Consider the following 22417-nt stretch of genomic DNA (forward strand, 5'->3'; position numbering starts at 1 on the left):
TTATCAAGAATCCCATTTCTTCGCTTCCATTCCCTCTGCGGAAAAGTTAGTTTAAGGCGATATGAATGTGAACGAGGAAAGTAGGAGTATTACTTGGAGGCTCGGTCTTGACTTGGTCCTTCTTGACTTCCGCCCAATTGGTGCTTAACGCCGTGCCATTGCTTTCGACGTAGCTCTTCATCATCGCTCTCTTCGTATCTTCATCCGCGCCTTCGTATAACTGCTTGAAGAATGCAGCCGCGCTATCGCCAGTATCCTCGTCCCCGGTCAAGCTATCCTTCGCAAGTTCCAGAGCAACTGCATCCCAATTCTTGTGTCCCTTCTTAGATGAAGTAGGATACGAAGGCAGAGCAGCTTGCTTCGTAGCGACTTCGACATCAGATGCCTCGAGGGCGGCCCATTTGCCTGGAACCGACTTTCGAAGCTTGAGCTCGATCTTGGTGGTAAGGACTAGGTACTTTGAATTTTCGGGATCAATTTCACCTGCCAGCGGGCCTATCTCGAAACTAAAGTCTGAGCCACTGGCGAGTGGATATGTGATAGAGAACTTTGCGGCACTGTTAGTGTACATACCAGATTCATATTTCTGGCGAGAACTCACTGAATCCTTCTGTATGGAGACAGTCGTAGCGTTTTTGGGGGCAGACTTCACAAATAACGTAAAGGTGACATCTTCTGGAGTTTGATACCATTCATGACTGAGCCATGCAGTGTTAGCAAAGTAAATTTTAGTCGCGAGATCAATCACTATATCCTAAGAACCGATAAATGCTCCCGTACCGAACTTTGGGCTCCTTGCTGCCGGCGTCAGCGGACATCGTAGCTATATTGTAACTAGAGACTGTTCAGATCACGGTTGCCGACCAAGGAGATGTTGATTTGCTGTTTTATATGAGTTGAGACTTCGCTGGCTTGTAATGGGTCGATGTTTGTGTGGGGGGACAACTCAGACCAAAACGTCGCTATTCCAGAATGATCCCAGATTGGTAAGGGTTCTTCTTTGTGTAACTGTTGTCCATCCACGGGACAACGGTTTACGCGACACACTCACCATCATTTCACTATCTCGTTCCAACAATGTAAAATGTGAAATGTTCGTCATAATGATTTAAAGTTACAAATACAGCAGACGCTATTTCAGTCCTAAAAGTACACGCAAAGTATATACATTGAGGAAACCACACCTATTAAAATCCGTATTACGACTCCGACTAAGACGACTATATCCTGGTTATTCATACACATGCAGCGTTCTAGCTGTTATAAATATTTTGTAACACGACGCCGTTCCAATACCACAAATCAAACCATACTCGCATGAAACGCCAATCCGCATTGGAAAGTCATTGCTTCAACGGTCAAGCTGGCAACGACAGGTTATTCAGCCCGGCAGACATCTCGACATTCGGGATCTGACCGTTGTTCCTATAGAACACATCTATCCAGAACTCATCATCGACCAGCAACTGACTTAGGTCAAGGCTTGACGGAGGAGGAAAAGCGTCATCTGGCATAGGCGCATCTGTATCGATTTCTGCAGCAACAGGTGCCGACGAATATGAACTACCAGCAGTCCTCATAGGTAGTGGGCTACCGGGACCATTAACCGGTGTAGCATTACTAGCCGAGTCTCGCCGTTGCTGTTGCTGACGCTGTTCCAGTAAATGTTCTTCGCGAATATGCTCGTACACGGTCATGTTAGTACCTGGCATTCTAATTTCCTCATCAGGCGAATATGACGCTAACAGCATCGAAGCGGCCAATGAGTTTGCGCGACCGTCGTTCGAAGTCGTCTGCTGCTCCTGCACAGCAACAGAACTGAGCATTTCCAACGTCGATGCGTGCGTAGAATTAAATGAAGACACCAATTTCGACTCATACTCAGGCACGGTACGGAATGACACACTCGCACGATCCGTATCCGTACTACTGCTATTCGACCGGACAGACGATTGAGGCGTTGCAATTCTCGAACTGTCACCAGACTCAATTGACGTACTGACTTTCTGAGTATGAAACCACAAGTACAACTTCCCCAAAATGTACTTGAACTTCAGGGCAACAAGCGATGCTGGGCCTTCGCCACACAGAAGAACGAGCTTCTGGTATGTCCGCCCGAGATAGTACTCCGGCCGTACCATACTCAGCGAGCATACAGACGTCAGACTGTTAGTCTTAATCACCGTCAAGGCAATCTTCAGCAAGATCGTACACGCGTATGTCACACGACCGAGACAATGTACTGGTACAAATGACAGAAGGGGGATGTCACACGAGCAGAACAGATCAATCAATCCGTGACAAGTAGCAATACACCATACAATTGCTTCGGCATGATATGGTGTCATCTGTGGCGGACTTGGCTTTATTGAGTCTTCGGTGAACGGAACCGTGAAATCATTACGGTTCGTCTTGTTGTGTAGACCCACCTCATGAAGGTATATCTGCGCGCTGTAATAGGACGTCAACAGAAGCACTGCAAATCATTAGTACCATGGCACATGTCATAAACCCAACAATACGGCTCACCATTGGACTGGTCTTCTTCGGGAAGCCCACTTCTCCAGTCGCTCAGATTCCGCTCGAAGACTCTAATCATATGGACAAGTCTCTTGTCGTTCATTTCAACCGGGTCATTGCAATCCAAAGGATGAAATATATCAGCAATATTTTCGATGATCTTGTGCAACCTGGCAAGTCTGACAAGCGTGCGATCTGAAGGAATGGCATCATTGACATCCAAAACTTCGCAACATTGATCCAGATAAGTCGTCCAGCGGATCACTTCAGCGTCTCGGAAAAGCATATTGAGAACACACGAAGACACATATAAACCCAGCCAACTCCGGCGACATTCCAGAGATTGCGTGTCGACAGACTGTACTGCTCTAAATATTGTTTCCGCTTTACGATGACCGTGGACCCTCGGCGGCCTATGTAACCCAATTTCGCGTGCAACTGTAACAGCACAATTGGTAAATATGTTAACTTTATTGCACTCGTATATCTCTGGTGGGTTGTACCAAATGCACATAATCATAAGGCACTGAACGAGGTCGAGAGTTTTATTTCCAATGACGAAAAGCTGCTCGGCGACGATACGGTAAAGCTCTGCCATTAATTGGCTGGAAATTTCAAGCGAATCCTTCGTTTTGGCAATAGTCATGGCCAAAATTGACAGAGTGGTCAACGGCTTGCTCACTAGCACTTCACGAAATGCCATATTCGGTGGAAAGTAGATAAATGGCATGTGGGGAAGCATATTGTAGATAAAGTAATCAAATGCTTTCTGGGCCATCTCTTCGCTGACGTTGTATCGCCTTAAGACCTCTTCAATATGCTGAGGCTGAACAAATCGCAAGGCCCTTACATCGACGGGCTGTCCCAACGGTCCATTGTATACCTTACAAAACGCGGATAGTTCGTCCGGCCGCAACGACGCCAGCTCCGCCAGACCGGATATGGAGGAGAAGTCTGGTCGCACCTGTGGCTGTTGTTGATGCTGTTGCATCGCTGCATTCAGAGGCGGCGTAGGATACGAGTTTCCGTTAACCGCTAGCTGAGGGGGAGGAATATTTTGCGTCTGCATCTGTGCCATGGGATCGCCACGCCCGCCCGCATCAGTTTGCATCGACGTTTGCCCGCTCGCCGTCAATGGTGGCTCGTGGGGCCCTCTTGGCGTCAGAATCTCTCGTTCAGCTGTCGTCTCCTCGTCCTTTTGTCCTTTGGTAGCCGCTAAGCGTGCGGTTAACTCATCCAATTTCTTTTCCAAATCAGCCACTCGCCTGCATATCAGTCAGCACCCTGGGAGTAAAAACTCGTACACATGTATGTAACGTACGTATCCGTTCGCTTCTGTCGTTTTCGGGCATTAACTGTAAACACGCATTGTCGCGAAGATTTGTAGCATCGATGGCAGGTTCCAGCGGGGTCTGTTTCGTCATGGGGAACACACCGGACTTTCAAAGCCCGGCAATGATCGCACGCTCGAGATCTTTTATGGTCGTCACTCGCATTCGAAGATGGCACAGCTCCAGGTGACTGATCTGATGTACTGTGCATGGCAATGGACGGTAGAAGCGGCTGCGCAGGTGACGAACTGGCTGAAGCCGAAGAAACAGGAGACATGAGAGCAGCTGCATTCGGTTCTGGACCGGACGACGACATCACCACGCCACGATGTTGAGATGGGTTTGACGTTGACTGCCCGGTGTGATGAGTCGGATGGATAAGCGACGACAGTGAATAAGGTCCCGAAGATGACGGCGAGACAGAGGACGCCAATTGCTGGGATGGTGGCGGTAGTAGTGTTTTCGGTGCGGTACTGCTACTATGCTGCGGTATTTGTTGTTCACGATCCTGTTGCTGTTGCTGATGAGGAATCCCACTCCCGAGGCGCCCTGGGCCATGATAGTACATATTACTACCTGGCGGCTGTTGAACAGAGGTCGGCGTGGGACCTGTAACGTTGATGGGAGGTAAGGCGGTATAGTCCGCCATCGAAGTCTTCCAGACTACCTAATAGCAGGACCGACAAGCTTAAACGCTCGATTTGAGAGATACACTGCCAGCGATCCACAGGGTCAAAGTTAAAGACGAGGTGATGATGAGGTTGCCAGAGTGGAAGGAGAGTCGGCAAGCAAACCACCGAGACAGCAGTAAAGTCATTATTGTCGTAGTGAGCGCTCGACGTCGCGCTTTGCCGGCCGACTATCCGATGTTGGCCTGGCATTTTCGCTGCGACCTTTGTATGCTCGCCGCTATGCTGTATTAGGCTTAGTTCCTGCTAGTCCGCATCGTCGCCTGTGCTAGCAATACGCCGTGACAAACCTAAAACCACCCGTGGCGTTATGATTGACTAGGTGATGCGAATCAGTCGGGATCGGCCCACGGACTCGCCGGCGCAATTTACTTGCGGTTATGGCGTAACTCGTGCACACCTGCGGATCTCACGGCCAACCGGCCGAAGCTGAGCCGATCCGGGTTGTCAGACAGCTCACACCACTAACACCGATGACATCATGAATGACACAAGGCAGAGAGTATGGCCATGCTATGGTTTATTCAAGCCTGGTTTATTGTATAATTTTATAGTTGCCTATCATGCTACAGTGCATGGCCTATAGTCTGCTCTGGACTAGTGCTCAATGTTCACGGGGCAATGGTGGCCCTGCATTACTTCTAGTTGATTTGATTCCCTTACTACGTGATCAGCTAATTGCTTCAGACAGCTCCTGAGCATGGTGTGCTGCTATAACACCAATTCGCTTGCGAGCTTATTCTAATATAATTCCATTCTCGTAACAAAGGATCGAGGTTGATCCTTATTTGCTGCCTACCCCATTACAAGCCCTAACCTCCACTTGAAATCCACGGCGGCGCGTACTCAGACGTGTCTATAGTCGATATCCAATGAGCAGCTACAAGGTATGGTTAACAATGAATTCATGATTCTCCAGTGCTTGTGATAAGCTCTTGTGTCTCAGCAGTTGTCACGAGCTATTGATACGAGCATGGCCAAGGCAACAGAGATCATGACTTCGACGCCTACGGATGGCCTCGACCCGACGCCGTTGCATCCTTCTAACGCGTCCCCGGCATCAATCGGGTTTTCGCCATCCCGAAGAAGCTCTAGGACATCGTCGCTGCTACGCCCACGATCTGCTTCGTCATCATCGATATCGTCGACATCAAGCCAGCCTATTAGTCCCGCTCCTGGTGGCTTGTCGTCGCCAGGATCCGCTTCGTCATTGTTCATACCGTCATTTACGAGCACATATCATGCACACAGTCATGTAGGCGGTTATATGCACAGTGAAGTTGCGTCTGGTAGCTCAGTGTCTATGGTGCCCGTCATCCAAGAGGCGGTCGTGACGAGCGAGCCAGGCACGCCCGACGAGATCGGGATTGCCGAACATGGACAGGATGAAGACAGCCTCAGCGAGAGCGAAGCAGACTCGGCGTCTGCGAGTATTCCGCCAATGTCAAGGAGGGGATCATACGCCGATGGTGTAGATCTGACTCATCAGCAATCATTGGAATCGTCGACCGATTCGCTCACGACTCTGGGAAGCACTGCGGGGCCGTTAGTGTCCACTGCCTCTAATGGATCAGTTGCGCCCTCTTTTTCGGCAGTGTCGGCTACAAACGTAGTACCACGCCGGATGGTGCCGCCACTGGCGACGACGAAGTTTACATCGCTATCTCAGCAATACTCATCATCACATGCGTCAACTGCTGCCTCAGTCACACATGCGAGACATGGATTGTCTTCTCTACGCCGAAACAGTACCAGCAGCCATAATAATACATCCGCGGTGTCGTTGATACTGGAGAACTCAGCGCCAGTGGGCGCATCCTGGAAGTCAAGAGCAAATAAACTGCGGAAGAAGGGTAGTTCGACTTCTTTAGCGTCTATTACAGGAAAGTCCAAAAACTCTTCAAGCGCAACAGGATCCTCATCAACCGCGGGTGCCTTTGGTGCACGTACTCGCGAGCACTCAGGGCTCTCGAAATCCCGCTTCTTCTTTCTACAGCCAAAACATTCTGCGCCTCCACCTCCACCTCCACCTCCACCTCCAATCCTCACAGGGGGACCACGGCAACAGCCTCATCACAGCAAAGTTCCTCTATCAGAATCAGCGACTGGAGCTGGTGGAGGCAGCTCGGGCTCAAGCTCGGCATCGTCCACGGCAAGTTTGAGCAGTACGCCCTCTAATGCCATTGGACAGAATTCGCTGGCAAGCGCTTCTCAACAGACACTCTTTGTGCCGACTTCAAAGCTCCATGCAAATGGGGAAGGCGTCGGAAGTGAGCGTCATCATAAACCACGAAAGTCCCCGTTGTCTCCTCTTGACGGCCGACCGTCTCTCACACTGGATGTTCGACGACTAAGTATCAGCTCGCAAGCGTCGCCCCCGTCCTACTACTCTTATCCCTCTACGACTACTTTGACCGGAACAACTGACAAGCAACACAAACATCATCTTCTATTGCGACCGCGCAAGGACTCGCATCCGGGAACAATCCTCTCGTCGAGTTCGTCAAATTCGAAATTGACGTCGGATGCCGGGAGTATATATTCCTTCAACCCGGCTTCACCGGCATATGCATCATATACACCGTACGGTTTGCAGAAGAGCATATCGGCTCTCGATGTCAAGGCAATGAGTTATAAAGATATCAATAAGATCGGTGAGCAAGCGCTTGAAGATGTGTGGCCATTTCTTTGCGCGAGAGTAACGCCATTGTTCACCGGTGATGGCTTGCGAGTCCCGGTAGAAGATCTGAATAAGCTTGTTTTGCTTCACGCGAAGCGGAGAATCTCGGAGCGAGATCCAGGCACACTGATCAATGACGTACGGGATGTTTTGCGACTAGGTATATCTGCCATTGATCCAGCACCTCAGGTGCAATCTGTGACTGACAACGTTCTGGTGGAACATGTGGCAGACTTATGGCATTTTTTCCAAGCGTCGGTGTTACCGTACATTCAAGCGGTCTTTGTGCCATTGCAATTGGAATTTAAAGGTGTTGGATCAGTGATGTCGCGGGAGCAAGCTACCAAATTCTGGGAGCGGCAGAAAGTGCAACCGACTAAGTTCAATAATATCAAAATTATGGCACTGGTATCCTTCAGGGACTGGATAGTGTTGCCGCTATACTTGAGGCTTAAGCGTGAGTTTGCTTTCTGTGTTGATGGTTGACTTTGGGCAAGTTCACTAACGCTCAGGTCAGATGCGTTCTCTGCGACGTCCATGTTCTTAACAAAGGATACTTGTCCTCGCCTAGTACAGTGCATGGGTCTTCTATCGTCTATAAATTCCGGTGACGAAAAGCAGCAACGAGTAGATGAGCTAGCAAGACTAGTTCGCAAGTTATGGATTGACAGCAAGTTACAGCATCTGTGATATTTGTAATATTAGATTAGCGTATTGTTCATGTATGTTCGGGATGAGGTACTTTAAAAGTTGGTGTTCTACGGTGTATGGTGTTGTCTACGATGCTGTTCAATATTGTTTAGTAGTCTTGGATAACATATCTGTCAAATGATATCATCCTTTGGTTGTGTTCAATTCCCATTTTCACCCCATATGTACAAATTATCATAAATCCTAACCAAGTAAACGCCAAACTTTCGACCCGTATTCCATATTCACCAAGTCTAAGGCAACCATTTATATCCAACTCTATACGCACAACGCACCTAAATTCTCTAACTGTTTCAATAAATCATTATTGAACTCCTTTTGCTTCTTTTCTTTCTCAACCTGCTCTTCCGCCATCTGTCGTAGCTCTTTTTCCAGCCGTTCCTTTTGTTCCTGTTCCTTCTTCGCCTTAATTGCCTCCGTGTTAAAAAGGCCCATACCAATCAACTCTGTATCGTCAATATCCTGCAACAAGTCCTCTGTATGGTTATGTTGCTTCGCAGCTACGTGCTTGCTGTACTTGGTATTGCCGCGGAATCTGCGTTTGGCGAGGCTGTGCTTTCGTGCTTTGATTCCCGATTTCAGGGGCACGACATGTCGTTTTGACACGCCGGAATTGGATTTTTGGACTTGTGTCCGTGACGTGGGTTGTGATGGCATTTAAACTTGCAGAACGCGTCTGACTGGAAGATCAGAGATTTTGAGCAGAAGTAAGTACGATCTGAAATATTTCGCGGTTCGATGTTGGGAGTTTAGTGTGGTTAGGGCGTACTTTGGAACGTCATAAATCGGAGTGTAACTTGTATACGTCTGCCCTGGATTGTACTTCTGTTTAACAGCGTTACAAGGTAACCGACAATCTCAATCTGTCAGATCCGAGCGACTCAATCACAATGGCGACAGACGCATCCCCCCAATCCGAGCTTCGCGCTCTCTACAGCTACAAACCCTCAGTAGAAACCGATGCCGCGAGTTCAAGTTCGGGCTCACATACCATAACAGTACCACTCACATCCATATCTCACCAAACGAGTACTAATAGTAACGGTGGGCATGATGCGTTAGAAGCACTAGCTAGTCAATTACCAAAATTTCAGGCTGAAATAAATGCGTATTTGACGGAACGGATCGAGCGTTCCAAAGCCGACGGTGATCGGGAGCAGATGGAAAAACTTGAACGGACTGTTTTGGACGGTGATGAGGAGGAAGAAGATGACGAGGAGGAAGATGAGTAGATAAGGAAGTTGGCGGTGTAGTGGCGTGTGGAATATGTGGCTAAAATGTATATAATTGTATCATAGGTAGTTATATGTGATTGGGACTTTCGAGGACAAACTTGCATAATCCGGTAAATACCAATTATCTTATCATGAGTGACAAAATGTAGACTAATCAAAAGTACATTCTAAATAGAATACAGGCTACACACAACACCATAATGCAACATCAAATGATAACAACGTAATGTGAGAAATTTCCGCACTATCTTCCAACTCCAACAATAACCACTCAAGTAAAATGTAATGTATATTTAGTTAGTATCGGCCCAAACACTCAGCGCTCACGTCATGCCACAATAGGGCCTTCCATTCGTCTTCTGATACGAGCATAAATACGTCTCCAGGTACAGACAGATGGTGCCGGCTATAACAATTCCACCGGAATCAGAAACACCGACCGCGCCCATTGCAAACTCACGGTCCTCGATAGCAACGGTCTCGCTTACAAGCAGAAAAGTATTAATATACGCTGCACCACCAAGTAGACCTTCGTAAAAGATAATAATCATGATGATGTACACGTCCGGTATGAATGAGTACATCGACTGTGCGACGAGAATGACAACGTTGATTAACTGCAATGCGGCCGGAACGTATAGTTTTCGGATGCGGACGAAGTGCGAAGACGATCTCGAGATGAATACACCCACTGTATTATATTATCTGTTAACTTGCTTGTGCATTAAACAATTCCAGGAAACGGACATACATTGGTACAAAGTGCCATACGTCACGTAGGCATCACGGTAGTAGGTAAACGGCATCTCTTCGATAGGGAAGAGTAGGGTAGGAGAGACACCCTGGTTGATCACGTATTCTCCTATGTACACCAACATGAGAGGCAACATGTACGGGACAAACAAAGGACCCAAGCGCGACAGAGTCTTGCTCATCGACTTCATAACTTGCTCCAAGGATGGCGCCTGGGAGAAACCAATTCCGCTGGATATAGATGCTTGGTCATTTCCCGGAGGGTTTGTCATTATCGACTCTGAGGCGGGAGCGCCATGTTCTTCGTATCGGAGAAGTGAATATGCCGGTGCTCCCGCTGCAGTAAATGTTGACGACTGCGATACTAGAAGTGGGTCGGGTTGTGGCATGATCCAGAAGAATGCAAAGAAGAAAATAAGAGGTAGGAGACTAGACGCGAAGATCGTTCCCCGCACGCTCAGTCGCAGCCAAGTCGTCGCAACCAGATATAGAAAACCTATCTATCATTATAATGCCTATCGACGATACTAGCAATAAATGCCTACTCACTTCCCACTAATCCGGCACCGCCTGTTCCGGAACTGAACCCTGCCAGACTAAGAGGCGAATAAAAGTGAGTGAGCTGTAGGAAGGTAAGCTCGCCCAACCCGGACGATAAGGAAGCAAGAACAACGCCAAACAAGCGAGCGCTTATGGACGACGTGAGAGCGACGCATTGCATTCCGAACAGCGACAATGCAACCAACATGAATATCCGAACTCTGCGAGACAATCAGTAATCGTGGCAGTAGTCGATGACGGCACCAGCTTACTTGTAGGCAATCCTGTGAATGTAGAACGGTGCACTAAGTTTCACGAAGAATGAAGGCATGACATCTGCTAATAGAACCGTCGCCTTCGGTACATTTGCGCCTACCAGATCAAGTGCTGCGGAGAGAATGATAACGTAGAGTACGTTGTTAATAAGGCCATATAGCCAGAACGCTGCAAACAACCGTGACCGACTACTCGTCGTAGGGGATGAAGGTTGAGGCCGCCGTATGGCACCCTCCAGCTCAATCTCGCGCTCTTCGTCTAGTGAATTACCTGCGGCCATGACAACGCAAAGTCGGATTTCAGAGTGCTTCTATGGTGGATATCTGTATACTCGCGTTCTCGTAAAGCACTAGGGTCGAGAACTATTTGTCTGCTGTATAAGCATAAAATTGTTCGATCAGACAGCTTAAAATGCAAGTTGACGTCTTTTTGGTGGAAGAATATGAACAGCGATGCAATGCTGATTGCTGGAGGTTCGCGCCTGCTTATCGCAGGACGGAAACCTCCCAAAGCCAGGCGCGGGTGTGAATTTTATCCAACCCACAACGCAATTAGGAACATCTGACAAAGTAGGCAGCAGATCTTACCATACTTCATTTTAATCTCACTCGATGACTAAAACAAAACAACCTTGTGAATTCCACCGGCAAGAACTAACTATAATAACAAATACTCTTTGGAATGCAACTAGTAGAGAGCACAATAAACACGCAATAATGACAACCAATCCGAAGAAGAAATGTAGACACCCTCTGGACAGTTCCTACCAATATAGGTAAAGTAAATGAAAATATCGATGAAATGACAAACTAAAATATGTATCAAACATGTACGTCTTTTGCCATAATGTAGAACGAGTAAGACAAACCCTAAAACATGAAGTTCGGAACACGTGTAACAAAACATCTGCCTTTTGACATCGGTCGCCTCCAGCCATAACCTGACGACCTTAATCGTCATCTAAATCTGCAATTTTCGTCGCTCAAGAGCCTGCATCCTTTTATACACTTAAGCCCAAAAGTTGCCACACGACCGGCACAAAGCACAAACGATGGTTGTCGACTCTGGCTTTGGAACAAAATCCCAAGTCAAGACAGTCTAGAATTAAACGGGGGCCTATTAGTTTTTAATAAAAATCGCGCGCTGCTCATGTCTCATATTCTTATACGTTGTCTTGTCAAGATGATCCATACCAATGGCATCATCTTTCTCAGTCATGTCATAAACAACCTGCTCGTCTTCGAGATATAGTGGTTTGGAATACTGCGTTCTCTGAACTAGAGCAAACTTGATCTTCTCGAACTGTTTGTCTTTAAAGCCTGTCCGCTCTCGAAGACGAACTTTGGTATCGGCAAATTTTTCGCCGGGCTTAAGTAAGAAGTAGAACGGTATGCCATGACTCCGAATAGGCTCCTTCTGAAAGTGGTAGACTTCGATATATCGGTCATCGTCCTTCTTGTTTAAGTCATCCTCAGTCATCTCTTCCGCATATAGTTGTGTCGAGTCAATAATAGATAGCACCGAGTAGTCTTCCGGATAAAGTCTGTGCAGTTTGTTCATGTGGACGCCAAAGAATCGAACACGAGAAGCCACTTCGTCAGACAAATTCGCTTTCACCTTCAGCACCTCAAGAACGTCCTTCATGATTCCATTCTTCGGAACTAGAATATCATACTGGAACTCTTGGGTGATGCCATCTGTTAGCCAAATCAATTTGAGTGCCTTCTTCGTCTCCAATTCCTGTAGGCTGAGATCCAAGACTTCGTAAAGCATGACATTAGAATATATCTGTGAGTAACCAGTGTGCAGCATCTGACCAAGGTTGAGCGTGGAGGTGGCCTTAATAATAGTTTTAATCGATCCAGATAACTGTGTTGTCGTGAAACGAATATGTGTGGGGTCGCATTTCAAATGCGCGGCGACTTTTTGTGACAGCTGCTCGAGTGTAAGCAACAGCAAAAGACAAACAACCCACGATGCAGCACAGACCTGTTGATAGCTATCCTTTAAGCTAAGCCAAAGTTCAAAATCTTCCTGGACTGGTCCATTCTGGAACCTCGGTTTGAACACAATAAGTACCCTGTTTCGCAAGAAGTCGTAGTATGACTTGACGTCATGGCAACCGCTAACCTTTGCCAGTCTCAATCACAAGTAAGCTACCACGTTCACAACTGCAAACAAAGATACTACCACTTACTCGCTCTCGGACAGATGCTTCTGGAAGCATATTATATCTCCTTCTTGAATCTCGACCTGAGCAAAAGTTTGTTTAACTTTGATTGCCTCAATCATAGACGGCTGGATTTCCTCATAGAGATCGATCTGGGTATTAGACGGCCACTGCATCATCTTTATGATTGAGGGGAATATGTCGGACACCTTATCGTTACGACCGACAATGCAACATCCCATGCCCGTTAAAGACTGTGTAAATGGATCGAAATACTTCAGGAAGATCAGAAGCTTGCTCGCCGTCTGCCCACCTTCTGCTTGCCATGGAATGATAGTGTTAGACTCCGGGTCAATCTGGGCTTCCTCCATCCATAGTCGCAAGTCCGGCGATTTTCCAGACTGTCGTTCTTTAATCTCCTCCAAAGATCGCGGAAGCATGTCGAGCAAAGGGATATCCGGCCGCAATGTCTTGTTCTGTCGGCTCACCATTACCCAGAAACGGATAGTAGACGCGTCGTCCATACCCAAATCCTTTGCAACACGCTCACGCAAATCTTTGATAGTTGATGTCTTCAATACTTTGAATGTCATCGGACGAGCTTCTGGCGGGCTCTCCTCATGGGCTTCGTCTGACCAAGGTCCGATATCGACACCATGATAGCGTATAAATTGTCGATCACTCATGATCCGAACGTACATGTAAAGATGCTGCTCCTCCCGCTCTTTCCGTCTTGCCTCCTCTTCCCTCAGTTCGCGTTCCAAGCGCTCTGGAAGATGTCGAGGGGTGTCGTCTTCGGCGAGAGGCGCCAGTACATGATCAATCCGGGACTTTCGCAAGTACACCAACATATACGCATTCGAGTGTCGCTTGAGAGAGAACTTGCCGAATTGTCGAGCGGGAGGATATTGACCGGGAAACGTTGTGTTGTTGAGCGGGGTTTGCTGTTGTGGATCTTCTCCATAATTCTCGTCTAGGACTTCTTTGAGTGTTGCACGTGTAACCCTATCATCGTCAAATTTATACCAATACCCATCTTTCTCAGGCTTAAGAAGGGCATAGTAATGACCAGCATTAAGATCGCCACTATGAACGAGAACACCATGAAGTACATAGACCCAGGGCTCATCCTTTGGGGCATCCGGAACAAGGAATTCTTGCAGATTAATTTCGAGAGGAAATTCATGCCGGTCATTGATCTTAACCATCATATCTCTGTTGAAATCATACTCGAATCGCTTCAGCTGTAAATGCAGGACAGGAGGAAAAGATTGAAAGATAACACCTTTCTCGGCATCTTGAAGACCATATCCTGTAGCTTGATACTGATTTTCACCATTGAGAGTCTCGACTTGGACGTAATCTTTAAATGACTTCTGAAGATTTTTCATCCCCTTAACGTTCAGCTGAATATCCCAGAAGTCTTCACTGCGTGAGCTTTCAAAATCCACATTTATACACTTGACAAAACTCTTCATCTGACCCACAAAGAGTTCAGTAAGAGCACCATCGACTTTTGTACCCTTCATTTTGCCTTCAAGGTTATCCATCAAAACTCGGTTTAGCTCCTGGACGTCATGCTGTGTGAATGCGTCTGTCGTATCCCATCCAAACGATCTGGTGAGCTCGAGTGTGCCGACAGGATGTGCTGATGTCTGAAGCTGATAAAATACCCGCTGCAGAGCTAGAGGAACGCTGCTGATCGGTTCATCATTCTCGGTAGGAATTTGGTAAACGGCCTTTCGGAAGTACTTGGTGAAATACAGGGACTGTAGAAGTGAGTTCATATAACACGTAGCGCCCTGATTGCGTAATCCGACGTAACCGGTTTCCTTCTTCGAGTTGTAGCTATAACAAGGATACTTCGTTAGTAGCGGTATTGATGATAACTTCCTTGTTTACTTACTTGATGAAGTTGTGCCAAAGAACGCCTGTAGGATCCTTGATGATTTTGACATAGGCAGTAATATTCGCCTTATCATCTTCTACCAGAGGTATATCCTTATCCTCATGCTTGGTTGTGAGTTTCCTCAGTTCGTAGAACTTGGTGAAACCCCAATCCTTTTCCTCTGGAGTGAATCTGTGACTGGCATCTATGTAGCCACATTAGTGCGATGGCTCGGTAGTACTCTTAATTTGAAAAGCAAACACTTACGGTGCTCCGCATAAATCGAAGGATCGCGATAGTTTGATAGAACAAGGCCGAACTGTGCACACACTGACCAATCGTGGTTCTCGTCATCCGTGATCTTCTCTATCGGGCAGCATTCCAAATACAAGGAAACGCAGTCCACTGCATTTCCTGCTGGAAACAATAGAGCTTTCCATTCGAAATTTCCGCATTTGAAAGAAGGACCGTGCAATCGTTTCTCTAGCTTCCGCCAGCTGTCAATGTGCCAAGTGTAATAACCTTCCTCTTCGGGCTCTAGATCGTCAAGCGGCGGGCAGACCTTGCCCATCATAGCGGCATCTAAGTAAATGACAATTAGAATAACCGTCCAATCGGACACATTGATGCAGGGGCATACGATCATCGGCGAGAATGACGGGTGGCTCGGCCGATTCGACGGGCTTTTCGGGCAGTGACACCTGCGACACCTCTAGCGGTGGCGACGGAGTACTTGGCGTATCGACAGACATATTCTCGTTGTCCGTGTCATCCTATATACGAAATCCAGTTCAGTATATCGATCGCGTGGCGATGCTGTGACCTGGGAATCAGATCAACAGCTGTCGGCAGATTGTGTACGTACCGCAGAGGAATCGACAATTCCAGCAGCCGGCCTGTCTAAATCCATAGGATCTACAAGCGGGGAGAAACGGGAGAGAAAAGAGGAAAAGAAATACGACGGAATCGTGACGAATTGTATACACTGAGCAGTCCAACTGTCAACAGAATCAAAGGCGAGATGACCTGGGACTAGTGTTTGCGAGAACTGGTGAGTGAGAGAGCATACGAGAGAGTGAGTGCCCGTCCCGAAAGTGAATCACGTATCATGACACAACAGTCGTGACTGGCTTGTGATCCATAGTCACGTGCAATATCTTTTAAGTATTGCACATCAACAGGTACATGTTTAACGCATTCAATTTTTATCAATTGACAGGACGATAAACATGGATTACCAAAATCGAGCTGGATCAAAGAAAGGAGGTATGTATCGGCTAGTTGAAACTATATATTCGTGTATTTGGCAAATAGTGCTCAGGTTGACATGATTTATAAATATAGGTGGCGGTGTAGCAGGTTGGTCTGAGACGAATGCTGATCGCCGTGAGCGTCTCCGCAAGCTTGCGCTTGAAACAATCGACCTAGAAAAGGACCCTTATTTTTTCAAAAATCACTTGGGATCATTTGAATGCAAGCTTTGTCTTACAGTTCATGTAAATGATGGATCATATCTGGCGCACACACAGGGTCGAAAACACCAGACTAATCTCGCCCGACGAGCGGCCAGAGATCAACGCGAAGGACGAACTGATCCAATTACTGGTTTACCAATTACAGGCGCGTCTGGTGCACTAGGAGCGTCCGCTATACAAGTGAGGAAAAATTTGGTGAAAATTGGACGACCAGGATATCGTATCACAAAGATACGCGATCCGATATCGAGGCAAGAGGGATTGCGGTTCCAGCTACAGTATCCGGAAATTGACACCGAGATTGTTCCGCGGCATAGGTTTATGAGCGCGTTTGAGCAAAGAATTGAGAATGCGATGGAGAATAAGCAGTTTCAGTATCTATTGGTGGCTGCTGAACCGTATGAGGCCGTAGGTTTCAAGGTCCAAAATAAAGAGATCGACCGACGGCCTGGCAAATTCTGGACGCATTACGACAAGGACACGAACGAGTATTTTCTGCAGTTGCTATTCAAGGCCGATAAAGACGACCGATGTAAGTATTGGAATGCTTTTCTAAGCGCAAACATTGTTAACGTTCCCATTAGATACTGGCGTACCAGGGTTAAACCGATAATAATGTGCACTCTAGTAATTTATTCATAGTATAGTCAGTCGTTTTAATGTAGCCATCAACAACAATACAATAATGCCTGCCCAACATGCTAGAGAGTCCGGTTATAATATATTAACTAGATATTCGCGACATAACAACGACTATGTGTAGATTCCGATCCGTGCGATGAGCCATCCAATAATCCCAATAATCCGTGAACCTTAAATATAGCAAATTACCAAATGTATGTATATAATCTAAGCAATAGGATATATGACAAAATTTACATAAATCCAAACAAACAAAAGACACCAGCACAGATACAACTCCAAATCCGAGTGACACAATCCTTTGCATCAAGTCCAAACCTCCGGTCCATCTGGATATGAATACTCGCTTCTCAAGACTGATGCATTCAAACTGCGAGGCGGCTCGCATTGGCTCCAAATCGAGCGATTTGACTGGAAATCACTACCGTAGATCGAATCGCCAAATAAATATTCTAATGAATATTCGCTGGCGCTCTCCGTTCCCTGTTCCATAAGATGGCTCCTCTCGCTATGAAAGTTAATCATCCCGCGGGTAATTGCCAGATCCTGGCAAATATGCTCTACTTGGTCTGGCGTCCTGTCGGGAAAATGGACTCTAAAAAGTGTGCCTTTGTCATGCTGAACAGAGACTTGTAAACTTCCGATTGAATCTGCAATCGCCTTGACTTCAGCGACGACTTTTTTCAGGTCCGCAATGTGACGATCGACGCTCTTAGTAATTGAATCGACAACATCTTCGGTGAGCTCTGCATAGACGGTCGAGAACGTGAACGTAGGGCTGAGATCGAATTCCAAATACGTCGTATTGGGGGCTTTCTTGATAGCCGCAGGGTCATAAGCATCCTCCATGCTCGCTTCCGAGATCCCTAGAACTGGGGAACTGGAAATGAAGTACAAATCGCCACGACTAGCGGAAGACGACTGAGGCTCGACATCACTAGACAAATGTAGATCGTACTGCTTCCTGCCAACTGACGTGAATTGGCGACCCTCGCCAGCCTTAGCAGCCAACTTGGAACTCTCAAGACCACCTGCACGCGCAGTTACCGACAAATTCGCGATGACATTCGCCATAGGGCGCGCGCTGTAACAGAAATATCGCACCGATCCACGTGCTCTCATACCCGGGAGGGAATATCCCTGCAAAGATTTGCTCAATGTTCCCCCGGTCCACTTTGGACTCAAAAACGGATGAGCAAACGTCGTTCCGTGACCAATATTGGACAGTTTCGCTGCAACAGACATGAATCGCGGTGGGTCATGATAATTGATGCCCGCCTTCTGCTGAACTGCTCGGGACGCAAACGCACCAGTTGAGGCAAAGCGGCGAGACGTATTGGAGTACCAGGACTGGTTCCCTCGACTTGACGATGGACGGGGAAGGTTATATGGATTGCGCGAAACGGGAACGGGCACTCTGACAGCAACAGGCTGGCGACGGCCAATGAACCCGCCACCCCCGCCGCTTGACCCTCCAGGTGGCCAGCCGTCCTCAAGGGCCTCCCGGACCTGACGAGCAGTGTCGACTGCACGCCGGTACCAAGAAGATATGGCCTTGTAGACCTTGCGACTGGAAGCCATGGTGGCTAGAAGATAATGACGTGGTAAATTACACCGATGAAACTGCAATAAAGCGTCAGATGTGGCGAGACTTGCGGGAACACCAAGGCCTGGACGATGCGCGGCTGACAATGACTAACCGACAGGGTAACAGCACATTCGCCTCTGCAATTCCTCACGTGCCAACCCACATAACGCAGTCTCTAATCCGGCAGTTTCCAGGAATGACAGATTGACAGTAGGCTTATGTACGGGGGACATACCGGACAAACCTGCGAATATTAGTGTAAACTTGTATAATGTGACTCTCACAGTGCGGTTGCCCAACATAAAAGATGTGTCGCGTAACCCCTGCATATATTTCCCAGGATTTGGCACAATGAGCCATAAGCGTACAACTACTAATTGCGGCAAAAATTAGAAGGGTATTGTACTGCAGAGGAAGCAATATACAATATGTACGCCCGATCGGAAGTTACCAAGATTTAAAATATGCACTGTGCAGTGCAAGGACCTGCGTTCTGACATGTTGAAATATCAATTTTTATTATCCCAATCGCCTCATAAGGACTGAGAGTAAAAATGGCCTTAGCATAACTACGGAACTTGACCCCAGATAGAACCTCACACGTCAAGTTGCTAGCAGCTTGATGCACTAATCCGGGTAATTGATGAGTATCTCGCGGTGGGCTGGTTGGGCAATTTGGCCGATAGCAGACCCAGACTGTAAAAGCGTAGATGTCTAGACATCAGAGAGAATTCGAGGTCACATAATTCTTGCAATAGCTCTGCCTACGAGATAGTCGACGAAGAACGATATAATTTTCCCCGATTATCCTTAACTTTTCAATAAGACGAGGAAAACGATTCAGAATCACACATCATGTCGGATGCGAAATCGCTGTTGGCGAAAGTGAGCTGCAAGAGTCTCTTAGGCGAAGACTATTACTAATTGTGGTGATAGGCCGATAAGAAAGCCAATTCAACTGGTCCATTTGGTTTATTTGCCAGCAGTTCGAGATTTGAAGAAGCTGGTGACTCGTACGTTGAAGCTGCGAATGCTTTTAGATTAGAGAAGGACCGTGAGTACTATACATACGCCACTGATCGGCCGGACGCTTGGACTAGCTGGTGCTGATTTTGATGCAGTTAATAGTGCGGGAAAGGCGTTTGAGAAAGCGGCGCAGATGCAGCTTAAATCAGAGGCCAAAGATGAAGCGGCCAATACATATATAGAAGCATTCAAATCATACCGAAAGAATGATCCTGAAGGTATGCTGCGGGAGTGACCCTTTTAGCGGCGATGTGAAGCGCTAACAATCAAATGAATGTGCAGAGTCCGCAAGGGTGCTCATCCAGGCTATAACACTTTTTACTCAGAGAGGCCAATTTCGACGAGCGGCGACATATACGCAAGATCTGGCCACGCTGTACGAAAATGAGCTAAATGATCTAGATCGGGCAATGGATGCCTACGATGAAGCGGGCGAGTGGCTTTCAAATGACGGTGCCGAATCGTATGTTGAATTGTCGACTTCGCATTTCTGGCATTGATACTAAGTAGTGGGTCAGACTAGCCAACAAAGCGTGGTTGAAAGTTGCCGAGATTGCTGCGTTAAAGGAGGACTATCCTCGTGCTATTGCCAAGTTCGAGCAGGTCGCACGCAATAGCCTTGGAAATAACTTGACAAAGTGGAGCTTGAAAGATTACTTTTTCAGAGCAGGCTTATGCCATATTGCCAACAAGGTATGATTCTAGGATTGCAAAAGGGTACTTGCCGCTGACCCTCTCCAGGATATTATCGCCGCAAAGAGAGCTGTCGAGGAATACACTGACATGGATCCCACATTCTTCCAAACTCGAGAACAGGTCTTGCTGTCGGTAAGTATAACATGTGAGTTAGGCTGCGGACGAAGTGCTTACGAATTTCTATTCAGGACGTCATTTCAGCCTGCGAGGATGGCGATCAGGAGAGATTTACAGACAAGGTCTTTCAATTTGATCAATTTTCTAAATTAGACAAGTGGAAGACCACTATACTACTCCGCATCAAGAACTCTATTCAGGAGGAAGAGGACAATATTTTGTAGAGATGCATACATTACGTTTGGTGTTGCAGTATTTTTTTTCTTTCTCTCTTTTGCGGTAAAATTTTCAATTCATGCGGTTGTGTAACTATCAGACACGTGTCTAGTCGTAAACAATGAATAATTGAACCAGTCAGGCAATCTCAGTAGATAACTTCTGCTGCCTACTATTAATAGATTATACTAAATCGATAATAAGGGACGATGTTACAAGCATCAAATTGTCTGACAAATAGATATAAGAACAAAAATCGTACAGCGCACAAAATACATGCAATAAGAGTCACAAATAAAATAAAATGCCTAGTCAAACGGTATATTTATTCGTTTAGTTGAATGTAGTTGACTCGATCGTACACTGTCCTTGCACGCAAGTATGGGTCGAGACCAACGTAATCTTGTCTCAGACGTTGAGCAATTTCATGGCGCGCCTTTCGCGCTTCACTAGATGTGGAGTAAATCCAGGTCCACGTTGCGTCTTCGTACTCCCGCACAATCTTTGCGCGCATCTCCAGTAAGCTTTCTCTAGTCTCGGTATCTTTAAGTAAATCGTCTTCGCTGGGTACAGGCTCGATGTACTTGTACTCCCAATCGACAGGACCTCCAAGTTCCTTCCACAGAATATCGCGATCAATGAATTCAGTCATATCATCAAATGTTCGAGCAAAATGGATCTTCGAGGCTACAACGGGATCTAACCAGCCCTTTATAATATTCCATATACCCTGGAAGATCCAGGGAGCTTTGTAAACGAGGCAAATACCAAGACTTTCTGGATAATGAGCTTCAAAACACTTTACCATAAACTTCACTGGCGCATAATCCATATTGGCAAGCTGTAAAGAGTCAGAACATATCGGACCAACGTAGCTAGTCAAATCCAAGACATACCGAGAACTGGCTAAGGTCGAAAATGACGGTCGCCGTGTCGATAGGATCCTTTAGGCACATGCGGGCTGTCTCCATGACGTAAACGGTATATCGATTCAGCGCGTCTTCAGTCTGGTCACCTTGCTTATGAAGTCTGGCACGTACAGTGCATATTGGTCGGCCAGCCTTGTCACGTCCATGGAGGTAGGACTTGCCTAGCCGAACTTGCTTAAGGAAGCCCTCGTCATGCTCAGCCAGTGCGGCTCCTTCGCCCTTGAAGACTATTGCCTCGACATCCATCTCTTTCAGTCGCCAATGCATTGTAGAAACCATCATAACATGAGCCTTTCTAACGTCCCACTTACGCGCGCGAAGGAAGCGAAGAAGGAGGCCGTCGGGATGGTCGGCTTTAACCATACTCCAAAATGCGATCCGCAACTCCTCAGGCGTCATCTCAGCAAGCGCCGCCTTAAATTGTTTGGACTGTCCGTACTTATCATTTTCATCGTCAGCTCCTACAGTTGGACTGGACAGGGTTGACGCGGTACGAGTTGTGGGAGGCTTAGCAGCAGAAATTTCCTTGGACTTCTCCTTATCCTTATCCTTCCGCTTCAGGATTCCGAATCGTTTCTTCTTTGATTTTTCGCCATTCGCAGAGCCATCGGTATTGACTTCGGACATTTGCGCTGCGGATCCATTGGCCGACGTCGTCGTGCTTGTGGTGGTGATTGTGCTTGACTCGAGCAAGGACGGTGGAGGAGAGACGCCGAATGTTCTCATGACAATTGTCCACAGCTCCTTGAGTTTCCGCTCCTGTTCGGGTGTGAGATTTCCCGGTCGTCCCGGGGCCTGATCGGACGGCATGTCGAAGGGTGGAGTGAGGGCGATGAAGTCTGAACAATGGTGGAAGCGGAGGTCGAAAATAGCAGTGGCTAGAGTGGCCGAAGGATGGAATTCTTTGAGACGGTGTGAGTTTCGCGCGTCGGAGT

The 22417-nt window shown here is 47.2% G+C and overlaps 10 protein-coding genes across 10 annotated transcripts; 4 read left to right on the plus strand and 6 right to left on the minus strand.

Annotated features, from left to right (window-relative positions):
- Positions 1 to 3: 3 nt before the first annotated feature.
- On the minus strand, positions 4 to 818 carry POJ06DRAFT_264809 (SGS domain-containing protein; the record flags this gene model as incomplete). Its single annotated transcript, XM_056189028.1, has 4 exons — positions 4 to 35; positions 94 to 547; positions 602 to 698; positions 781 to 818. The coding sequence occupies 4 exons, from the start codon at positions 816 to 818 to the stop codon at positions 4 to 6; spliced, it is 621 nt and encodes a 206-aa protein (XP_056047428.1).
- Positions 819 to 1080: 262 nt separating this feature from the next.
- Positions 1081 to 4611, minus strand: POJ06DRAFT_243281 (uncharacterized protein). The gene is made up of 3 exons (XM_056186337.1): positions 3842 to 4611; positions 2530 to 3785; positions 1081 to 2476 (listed from the first exon to the last, which is right to left on the minus strand). Exons 1-3 carry the CDS (start codon positions 4498 to 4500, stop codon positions 1359 to 1361), a joined length of 3033 nt encoding a protein of 1010 aa, XP_056047429.1. The 5' UTR covers positions 4501 to 4611; the 3' UTR covers positions 1081 to 1358.
- Positions 4612 to 5023: 412 nt separating this feature from the next.
- On the plus strand, positions 5024 to 8055 carry POJ06DRAFT_243282 (HbrB-like-domain-containing protein). Its single transcript, XM_056186338.1, has 2 exons — positions 5024 to 7677; positions 7738 to 8055. The coding sequence occupies exons 1-2, from the start codon at positions 5514 to 5516 to the stop codon at positions 7908 to 7910; spliced, it is 2337 nt and encodes a 778-aa protein (XP_056047430.1). The 5' UTR covers positions 5024 to 5513; the 3' UTR covers positions 7911 to 8055.
- A 585-nt stretch (positions 8056 to 8640) lies between these two features.
- On the plus strand, positions 8641 to 9415 carry POJ06DRAFT_10330 (uncharacterized protein). The gene has a single exon (XM_056183940.1). It carries the CDS (start codon positions 8822 to 8824, stop codon positions 9161 to 9163), a length of 342 nt encoding a protein of 113 aa, XP_056047431.1. The 5' UTR covers positions 8641 to 8821; the 3' UTR covers positions 9164 to 9415.
- On the minus strand, positions 9327 to 11213 carry POJ06DRAFT_10307 (batten's disease protein Cln3). The gene is made up of 4 exons (XM_056183939.1): positions 10732 to 11213; positions 10469 to 10680; positions 9918 to 10415; positions 9327 to 9857 (listed from the first exon to the last, which is right to left on the minus strand). The coding sequence occupies exons 1-4, from the start codon at positions 11013 to 11015 to the stop codon at positions 9490 to 9492; spliced, it is 1362 nt and encodes a 453-aa protein (XP_056047432.1). The 5' UTR covers positions 11016 to 11213; the 3' UTR covers positions 9327 to 9489.
- Positions 11214 to 11854: 641 nt separating this feature from the next.
- Positions 11855 to 15545, minus strand: POJ06DRAFT_279583 (uncharacterized protein; the record flags this gene model as incomplete). The annotated part of the gene is made up of 6 exons (XM_056189825.1): positions 11855 to 12670; positions 12725 to 12875; positions 12933 to 14753; positions 14812 to 14998; positions 15061 to 15375; positions 15434 to 15545. The coding sequence occupies 6 exons, from the start codon at positions 15543 to 15545 to the stop codon at positions 11855 to 11857; spliced, it is 3402 nt and encodes a 1133-aa protein (XP_056047433.1).
- Positions 15546 to 16022: 477 nt separating this feature from the next.
- Positions 16023 to 16881, plus strand: POJ06DRAFT_279584 (uncharacterized protein; the record flags this gene model as incomplete). The annotated part of the gene is made up of 3 exons (XM_056189826.1): positions 16023 to 16059; positions 16138 to 16800; positions 16853 to 16881. The coding sequence occupies 3 exons, from the start codon at positions 16023 to 16025 to the stop codon at positions 16879 to 16881; spliced, it is 729 nt and encodes a 242-aa protein (XP_056047434.1).
- A 168-nt stretch (positions 16882 to 17049) lies between these two features.
- Positions 17050 to 18755, minus strand: POJ06DRAFT_10366 (uncharacterized protein). Its single transcript, XM_056183943.1, has one exon. It carries the CDS (start codon positions 18489 to 18491, stop codon positions 17217 to 17219), a length of 1275 nt encoding a protein of 424 aa, XP_056047435.1. The 5' UTR covers positions 18492 to 18755; the 3' UTR covers positions 17050 to 17216.
- A 434-nt stretch (positions 18756 to 19189) lies between these two features.
- Positions 19190 to 20846, plus strand: POJ06DRAFT_10393 (soluble NSF attachment protein). The gene is made up of 7 exons (XM_056183949.1): positions 19190 to 19383; positions 19435 to 19552; positions 19620 to 19742; positions 19807 to 19987; positions 20043 to 20217; positions 20266 to 20352; positions 20409 to 20846. The coding sequence occupies exons 1-7, from the start codon at positions 19354 to 19356 to the stop codon at positions 20559 to 20561; spliced, it is 867 nt and encodes a 288-aa protein (XP_056047436.1). The 5' UTR covers positions 19190 to 19353; the 3' UTR covers positions 20562 to 20846.
- Positions 20847 to 20878: 32 nt separating this feature from the next.
- On the minus strand, positions 20879 to 22292 carry POJ06DRAFT_190887 (CRAL-TRIO domain-containing protein; the record flags this gene model as incomplete). The annotated part of the gene is made up of 2 exons (XM_056184819.1): positions 20879 to 21394; positions 21450 to 22292. 2 exons carry the CDS (start codon positions 22290 to 22292, stop codon positions 20879 to 20881), a joined length of 1359 nt encoding a protein of 452 aa, XP_056047437.1.
- Positions 22293 to 22417: the final 125 nt, after the last annotated feature.

This window comes from Lipomyces tetrasporus (assembly GCF_029532465.1).
Source record: "Lipomyces tetrasporus strain NRRL Y-64009 chromosome Unknown POJ06scaffold_1, whole genome shotgun sequence".
NCBI lineage: Eukaryota > Fungi > Ascomycota > Lipomycetes > Lipomycetales > Lipomycetaceae > Lipomyces > Lipomyces tetrasporus.